Genomic DNA, 8,815 nt, shown 5'->3' with positions numbered 1-8,815 from the left:
TATCGTTATAAAATATTTATTATCTAAAATAAGAGTTAGATTAATTTTCAATTATTCCGATGCTATGACAAACGTTGAAATGGCACATTTAATATGCAACTAGGGGTTCAGAAAAAAAAATTCAAAATACAAGAAAGTCCGCAGATTTTTAAATACATAAATGTGCAGGAAAAGTCGGTCTATGGCAGATAAGTTATGTATGTATGAAAGCTGTAGGTCTCTCAAATTTATAATAATATTTTGTATATACAGGGTGTCCCACCGGGAACTTCGTCGATGGATTATGGTAAAAATATAAGGAGCAAAACTTTGAAATTTTTTAATTAAACTAACGTTGGTAGGGGCAATCCTACCTGTTAAAAACTTCGTAATTTCATTCATTAATAATAAAGGACGTTGAAAAAAAATTCAATCAAAATGAAATTGAAAAAACTGGTGAAAATCTTTTTTTTTTCAATTTTATTTTAATTTATTTTTTTCAACATCTTGTATTATTAAGAATTGAAATTATTAAAGAAATGTGTTCAATAGATCATTGTGTTTAGGATGATGTTTAAGTATATATGAACCCAAGAAGAATAATATATAGGTTGATCCATTAAAATTAGTAAGTTAACACCCACTTACGGTATATCCGGAGGTACCGCCATCTTGAAAATATTTTGGACGGATTGCCCTCATCGAGATTAATCGAATTCCAAATTTTTAAATTATGATTATAGTTTTGCTATGACAAATCGATGAAGTGATCGGTGGGACACCCTGTATAGTTTGTCATTCCCAAAAGCTAATATTTTCGAGAAATTAACACGAATTAATTTTATTTGTTTCAGTTTTAAAGCCGAAGTAGAGAAGGTGCTCTATTATTTCCTCCTGGTCTACTACTACATGGCGTACATTCTTTTGGCCGTGATAATATTCTGCGTCACACTTGTAAGCAAAAATATTTTTGGTCGATATAACGGATTTTGGAACTTCTTTAGACATAAGCCGCTTAAATTTCAGAGTCCATCTGAAAATTACCGAGGTATATTGATCTGCTTCACATCACTCACTTTCAACGCGATACTAACCGGCTACGCTCACAACTTGACCGCGCAGGTAGGTATCCAAACATTGCATGCCGAGTGCCAACAAGCGCTATAAAGCTGTTTGCTCAATTAATAAAAGTTTTAGGGAGATTACTGGTACGAGCTGATTTGTAGCACACCCTGGTATTTGTGGAACGCCACCAACAAAAAGGCGCTACTTCAAGTGATGGTGCACTCTCAAGAATCCATGACATTTTCTGCCTCAACTTTTGTTAAGATTGATACACAATTCTTGTTAAGTGTGAGTAATACCTCTCAGATACTCGTAAAACAGGTTTATTTAAGTAGGTATATATGAGAGGCTTACAATAGAGTCACCAAATGCCTCAAAAATGTAATACGTTGGAACTGCAATATGTATCATACTAATAAATTTTCAAGGCAACATTTTATTGGCTTTTCTTTGTTAAAATTAATTGTTTGATGTACTCTACTTTTTTTCCGCTTTACTTCACTTCACTTTATAATATCCTTCACAAATTCTTCAGGTTTGTCATGTCACCTCACATTATTTGAGGTATAATAGGAATTTTCCTTGCAAAAAACTTCGGCATTGTGGGAAAATTTTTCAAAAATTAATTATTTTTAGTACGTGAGAAACATTTACGGCCTAGCAACAGCGCTTTTCACCATAAGTGGTAGAGAAGACAAGTCGCTACACAGTGGTTAACGCAGGATATCAATGGCTGAGTTTTGTGCTTCAGATTAGCATACCCCGAAGATAACGTCTGCATTGATAAACATGTCAATATTGTCATTAATTGTTCAACGCTTAAATATACACATATTCACTTGCAAATTACTCACTGTGGTTTTAATTATATAAAAGTTTTAATTATATAATAATAATGTTAATAATATTATTAACATTTATTGCTTTGACGTTTTTAGTATATTATGCAACAAGTGCGGTAAACGGCATTTGACTCACGTGTTTGACACGAGCAGAGCGAGTCTTTAATAAACGAGTGAGTTAAAAAGTTTACCGAACGTGTTGCATACTATACTTTTTCTACGACCGTTAGTTTTTGGGTACATTTTTGCAAAACCGTCAGAATTGACAAACGTCAAAATTCAAATCGTGGGAAATATCTACGAAGACATCCGATTGCTCCAAAATCCGAGCGGTAAAATTCCGGAAATGTCCGAAGTGGCTTGGATTCATGGGAATCGAAACTGTGTGGTAAAGTGACGCTTCCCGCACGCTAGATCGGTGGGTAATTAGGTGTTTCACAGACGGGAGTAGAAAAATGGATTTTCAATTCCAAGCAATTAATAAACGATAAGTGCTAATGGAATTTCAAAGAATTTCGCAATGGAGGGTGAAAAATTTAGAGATCAAAATAGGCCAACCGTGTATTTGGAGAAAACGTGGTTCGACACTCTCGACACTGTAAAAAGAGGATGGTGTAATAACAGCAACAAGTGTGTACTCGACGTGCCGCTTTCACATGAAAAACGCATAACAATTCATCATGTCATGTCCAAAAATGGTTGGGTGGAAGATGCCTTATTTTTGTCTGCCAAAAACGTTAAAGATTCAAGTGTGGATTACCATGAAAATATGACCGCGGAAATATTTGAGGAACTGGTTGAAACTGTTGCCTAAACTATCGCCAAATACTGTTATTGTGTTGGATAATGCCTCGTATCATTCAGTCAAATTAAAAACATTATAAATACTTCTACAAATAAAGAAGAAATTAAAGAATGTCTGTACGAAAATTATTTATAAATTTAGCGATAGTGCCATAAACGTAATTCGGCAAGAGGTAGCTAAAATATCAGTACAAAAATTGTCTAACTGTGAAAAACGAATAATAAAAGAAGAAATTATTTATCGAGAACGATTAATTGCGGAGTTGATCATTGCACACAGTATCGATAGTGACTTATACTTTATTATTATTATATTTAATATTTTGTATATTAATAATGATGCTATTTAGAAATGTAAAGAAATAGATCGTAATAAATTCTTACTTTGTACTATTTTTTTTATGTACATGTTTCAAAAAAAAGATTGAAAACATACTTATATTCCGCTTGTTAATGTAGGTAGATAAATTTCTAGGACGGTCCTGGAATGGTTACGAGTAAGGATCTGCTAGATGATAAACACTAGGCAAAGTTGATCACGGGGTCGGTTGTAAAAGCACTACATTTCTGGACGAAGTATAACATAAAATTACACTTAATTATAATAATGTCATAAAAACAATGAATAAAGTGAAAATAATTGGAAATTACTTGTGAAATTGTACTTGTAAATTCAAAAACAGCAGCCCGATTATTTTAATTTATTAATTGTGTTTGTGGTCGCAATGCGGATCCAATTATCAAAATTAGACGGAGGCGATCGATCAAAATGAGCGCAGTCCTAGAGTAACATGAACTATAACAAGAAAGACTTCAGGCATTTTAGGTTTCTAGCAAAATACGTGTCGTTGTTTGGTATTTTGCCGCTGATACAGGGAAGAAATTTTAAGCTACCCAAGAGACGATGGGCACTTTGCTACGTTTTGATCCAACTATCTTTTATTTGCGTCTTATCCATACCGTTAGCATTGATTAAAATCGCCATTTTCTTTTCGAGATTGCACTACATCGTTTCCATTACTGGCGAATTAATATGGGGCTGCCTGATTGTCACCTCGTTGGTCAAATCTTACACCAAAAGATACTTGTGGGTGGAGTTGTATCGCAAATTCCAGGTACTCGAAAGTTTCGAATTTTTGAATACGCAAGGATCTCGAGAGAAATATTCGATTCGCACAATGCCGTATGGGCTGGTTTATCACGTCATCACTTTTCTCTGGATCTGTTTGGGGTATGTTTTGTATTCAGATAGCCTGAATCTTATTTATTTTTTTGCGTTTACCCTGAGACTGTACTTCGTTTTCTTCTTATGTACCACCACAACGAGTTTGGTTTCGACGATGGCTGTCAAATATGATAACGTGAAGAATTTTCTGATAGTATCAATGCGTCATTCCGGATTCCATTCGAAGAAGATTATTAAAAAGTCTCAGCACATGTATATCGCAATGACGGAAATTGTGGATATTTTTAACAAATTAATTGGACACCAGTTACTTCTTTTAATGGCATATCAATTAATTGAATTTCTCGCACACTGCAATCTCATTTTTATGTTGAAGGATTTGCTTAGGAAAAAACCTTCGACGCTGCTTACCACACTATGGACGGTGCTGCCAATGGTGGTAAGTATGGTGATTTTTTAAATATCTTTCATATAGGCTTTCCGGTTATAGATTCTACCGCTACATGCGTTGAACAGTTTTGAAGCGGCAAAGAGAAAAGAGCGGGGAATGATACCAGTTTGTTATACCATTCAAAAGCGATTTGAAAACGCAAAAGATGAACAGTATCACGACCTTCAAAATCTAGCTAAATTGGTCCACAGCAGAATTCCCAGAATTGTTGCAGCCGATTTTTTCGAATTGAACAGTTCAGAAATGTTTTCGCTTATAAACGTCGGGGCAATGTATTTTATTTTAATTGCACAGATGTACAACATAAAGTGTTAACTCTCCTAAACTCTAGAAGTCTAGAAAAACGTCTAGTATAATTTAATAAAATATAACACCTATCAAAATACATAATTTAAAACAGAAATTCGTCCTAATTTATGATATTGGAAAGTAAGATGCAATAAATATATTTTTTTGAGATTTAGTTTTGGTAACGAGCGAGTGTCCTATATTAACATGTTTTACACATAGAATAATTCAATTCAATGATGCGTTTCACTAATACAGACACATAGAATAAATTCAAATTCAATTATGCGTTTCACAAACACTGTTTGGGGAGACTGCTAGAATCATTTGCCCATTGCCGACTTCCGTCCAGGATTTTCGCTTCATAAAAAACCGGCATCCCCCCGCTTCCAGCACGGACCATCCTGGCCCATCCGGCCTCCATACTGGCGTGAACGGTTAAAACAGCGGGGCCGGCGGGCCTTTTACACTTAAAACAAACACCAAACACTGCCGAAACAGAGTCACACAAATTGAAGACCGATACCAAGGTTTTTCGAACGAATACATCGGATTCTGCTAGGAGCGAACGGAGGTTAAACCGCCGCGTGCTCCACCACAGAATCACACATAGAATAATTCAAATCAATTCAATTATGCGATTCACAAAAAAAGTTGGGCCCGACTGCTAGGATCATTCGCCCATTGCCGACTTCCGTCGAGGATCTTCGCTTTTGGTTATGGACCAACACGTACAAAGAAGACATATAACCAATATTTGCTCAACTAGCAAAAAACAACTTTGACCGATACCAAAAAAAAACCGACACCCCCCGCTTCCGCCGCTGACCATCCGGGCCCATCCGGCCTCCATACCGGCGTGAACGGGGAAAAACGAAGGGATCGGCGACGATTATCACTTTACGACGTTCACAAAACACTGAAAACACTAAATCCATTCAGTGGAGACCGATTTCAAAATTTTTGGACGATTACAAAGGATTCTGTAGGGAACGAACGGAGGTTAAACCACCACAGAATCTCCACATAGAATAAAAAAGAATTATGTAAATATCTCTTCTTTCTTCCTAAAACTTAAGTCCTCCTGAATGGCTGCCCAATTTCAAACGCAAAGTGAAAAAGCAATTTTCGATCTAACCTCGAAATTTCACAGTGGGTACCATTTTCATAGCAAACAATTTGTATTTATTTATTGCCTTTCATAGCCACAAATATAATTTTTTTATTGAAGATACTTGTCTACCAATGGAAAACGCATCGAATTCCAAAACATGGAATGGTTCAAGTATAGAGGAAATTTGTAAAGGAAAAGGACGCTGGTCATTTGCTGTGAGTCCTATAACCGTTTCAAAGTACCATTGTGTTTTATACGATGTTGCAACGGTCAATTTGAAAGATCCTCCAAAACCCCATTGCAACTTTCAACCTAAACATTGGGATGATGATCATGTTCGAATGCCTTATTCAAGAAGTAATCTATTTCCCGTTAAAGAGGTTGGTTTTCAAATAATGTGTTAAACAGATATTTGTTGCTAAACTTTACTTGAGTTTCATTGGTGCTGTCAACATTTGCTGTATCATCTTATTTTTAGGGTAATACAGAGACTGCCAAGTCAAGATGGAAACTAATTACAGACTCCCTTTCGAAAACTATCACCTCAGCGGAGCAGCTTGAAAACTCAATCCATTCTTATAATGTTAACCTACCTCGATTTTCAGCACTACATTATTTTTTTTATGAGGTAATGTTTATATAAAACTGGAAGTTTTATGTAAACCCATTAGATTTTTTAGGTATGTAGTGAAGACGAAAGAGACTTATTCTTTTCTAGTTTGCTACCAAAAATCATTACACTAGCATTGAGTTTGTCAGAAATTGTACCTGGAAGTTTACCTATACTGAAGCAAAATTATAATAGATCAGTTAGCCTCTCTCAGTTACAAATAGGTTGTCTACTAGCCAATGCATTCTTGTGTACTTTTCCTTGGAAAAAAAGAGATCCTACAAGTCCAGGTGTTCCTGGGGTTAACTTCATTAGGTAAAAACTAAACAATCAAAATCATATGTTAAAACTGCTAATGGAGAACAGTAGTGTATATCCTGATGAAAAATGGACTTTACAGGTTGTTTTCTGCAAATGATAGATTGGAAAGACAGAAATGTGTAGCTGAGAAAATAAGATGCTTATGTAATTATTTTAAAAGGATAACCGAAAAAGGTATAATGTTTAAAATTATATTTGGGTAAAGAACATAAAACATTATAATTTGATAATGATGTCTTTTTGTAGAGCCTGTTGGTGTAATTACTTTTGAAAGAAAATTTATTCCTAGAAGTGAAATGCCACGCTGGGATACTGCTGAAAATAATTTAGGAAATACGAAAATACATATATGCAGTACAGGTACAATAGAGAATGATGGATTAGGATTTTTGCAGGTTGATTTTGCAAATAAGTAAGTTTTGTTAAATTATGCATTAATGATACTGCCAGTTTTGTTACTTTGGTTGATGTTTTGGGTGTTTTTTGGTAATATGTTATTCATTCATTCTTTAGAAACATCGGAGGTGGAGTTTTAGGTTATGGGTGTGTGCAAGAAGAAATAAGATTTGTTATATGCCCTGAGTTAATTGTAAGCAGATTGTTTGTTGAACAGTTAGGAAGTGGAGAGGCTGTGATTATAACAGGTAAAAATTAATCATTATTAATAGACAATTAGAAAATCAGATAGGGTTTAATTTTCAGGAGCTGAAAGGTACAATGACTATTTGGGTTATGGAGACACATTTGTGTGGAGTAAAAATATCATTGACGATGTACCATTCGATATATATGGTAGGCGAAGAACGTCAATTTGTGTAATAGATGCAACCAGATTTCATAAACCTCAGGACCAGTTCCACAGCTCATTAATTTTAAAGGAGCTGAATAAGGTATATTTCCAACATTTAATGGTTGGTGGTGAGTAATGAACTGATAATTTCCAGGCATATGTTGGCTTTAGTTCTAGAGAAAAGGAAAACCTGGCGCCAGTAGCTACTGGAAATTGGGGTTGTGGAGCTTTTAGGGGTAGCAAGAAACTCAAAACTCTTATTCAATTGATGGCCTGCACAGCTGCAGGTAGAGATCTGGTATATTACTCATTTGGAGATGAAGAGTTAAGAGAAGATTTTTCTAACATGTACCTGTTTTTAGCAGCTAATAAGATAAGTATAGGTAGGTCTCATATTCGAAGTTAACATTAATTTTTTAAAGACAGACATATTTATGTAATTTGAAACCTTTGTGATAATTGCAACTTTGTTGTATTCCAGGGCAACTCTGGAGATTTCTATGCCAATTTTCCACCAAATCTTTAAAAGAAGAGCAGTTGTACTCATTTATCCAACAATCTTACTTTGATGTGAAGAAGCAGCCATCCATAAAGAGCTTTCTTATCAAAAGTGATAAATTGAAATCAAATATGCCTTCATCTATTGAAAAATCAAAATGGTCACCAAAAGTAAACTCAGGCAGTTTTAAAGCTAGATCTCCTAAGAAATGCAAAAGGGAAGAAGAGGCAATGGAAATAGTGGATGAATCTTCATCCTCTGAAGATATTATTCCTTCCAGTCAGCCCAGCCAAGAAAAGTATAAAAAAATAATTAAAGCTAAACCCAGAATTTCGCCTAGTGATGTGATGACTGATATAACGCAATTATTTGATATATTAGATGGTAATGCGAATCGGAATCTTGATAAAATGGATGAGGCAGGATCATTGTTATCAGAATTAGACAAATACAAAAGAAACTCTGGCAAACTTGAGACGAAATTAACCGCTAAGGTTGATGGTCTAGAGGAAGTTATTGTCATAAAAAATGAAGAACCAATTGAAAAAGTGGATAATGTCACCCGAGAAAATTCATTAATAGAGCTAAAAAATAAGAAAGAAAAGAAAATAACAGACTATTTTATAACAAACAACAAACCCTAACCCAATATTTGTTTATTGTCTTTTTAAAACTTTTTCTGAAGTAATGTATCAAATTTTATATTTATATTGTTTCTTCATGTCATTGTAATTAATTATTTATTAAAATATACCAATACTTCTAAGTGTTACATAACCTAACATATTTTTTTTATTAACACAGGTATATTTTATTGAGTTGTATACACAGACCCAACCAAATCTTAGCGGTAGCCGGTCCTGCGT

At 34.7% G+C, this 8,815-nt stretch overlaps 1 protein-coding gene across 3 annotated transcripts; it reads left to right on the top strand.

The window, feature by feature from the left end:
- Positions 1-3,492: 3,492 nt before the first annotated feature.
- Positions 3,493-8,719, top strand: LOC132701256 (poly(ADP-ribose) glycohydrolase). Of its 3 annotated transcripts, XM_060669046.1 has the most exons (11): positions 3,493-4,315; positions 4,367-5,661; positions 5,847-6,109; positions 6,208-6,357; positions 6,410-6,654; positions 6,740-6,834; positions 6,907-7,072; positions 7,174-7,304; positions 7,363-7,550; positions 7,605-7,833; positions 7,932-8,719. In XM_060669046.1, the coding sequence occupies exons 3-11, from the start codon at positions 5,861-5,863 to the stop codon at positions 8,591-8,593; spliced, it is 2,115 nt and encodes a 704-aa protein (XP_060525029.1). In that variant the 5' UTR covers positions 3,493-4,315; positions 4,367-5,661; positions 5,847-5,860; the 3' UTR covers positions 8,594-8,719. The 3 variants fall into 3 exon arrangements, with proteins under 3 accessions (XP_060525029.1, XP_060525027.1, XP_060525028.1); XM_060669044.1 differs by lacking the exon at positions 3,493-4,315 and having other exon boundaries at positions 5,639-5,767; XM_060669045.1 differs by lacking the exons at positions 3,493-4,315; positions 4,367-5,661 and adding an exon at positions 5,751-5,796.
- The last annotated feature ends 96 nt before the right edge of the window (positions 8,720-8,815 follow it).

Source organism: Cylas formicarius, unplaced genomic scaffold, assembly GCF_029955315.1.
Source record: "Cylas formicarius isolate icCylForm1 unplaced genomic scaffold, icCylForm1.1 PGA_scaffold_4__25_contigs__length_36172078, whole genome shotgun sequence".
In the NCBI taxonomy this organism is placed as follows: Eukaryota; Metazoa; Arthropoda; class Insecta; order Coleoptera; family Brentidae; genus Cylas; species Cylas formicarius.
Note: the sequence above shows the minus strand (reverse complement) of the source record. Positions and strands in the feature narration are given on the sequence as shown.

Coding starts and splice junctions, on each gene's coding strand:
- LOC132701256 (XM_060669044.1), top strand. CDS start 5,704: ATGGCTGCCCAATTTCAAACGCAAAGTGAAAAAGCAATTTTCGATCTA. Junction 6,655..6,739: donor CCTGGGGTTAACTTCATTAG/GTAAAAACTAAA, acceptor TGGACTTTACAG/GTTGTTTTCTGCAAATGATA. Junction 7,305..7,362: donor AGAGGCTGTGATTATAACAG/GTAAAAATTAAT, acceptor TTTAATTTTCAG/GAGCTGAAAGGTACAATGAC.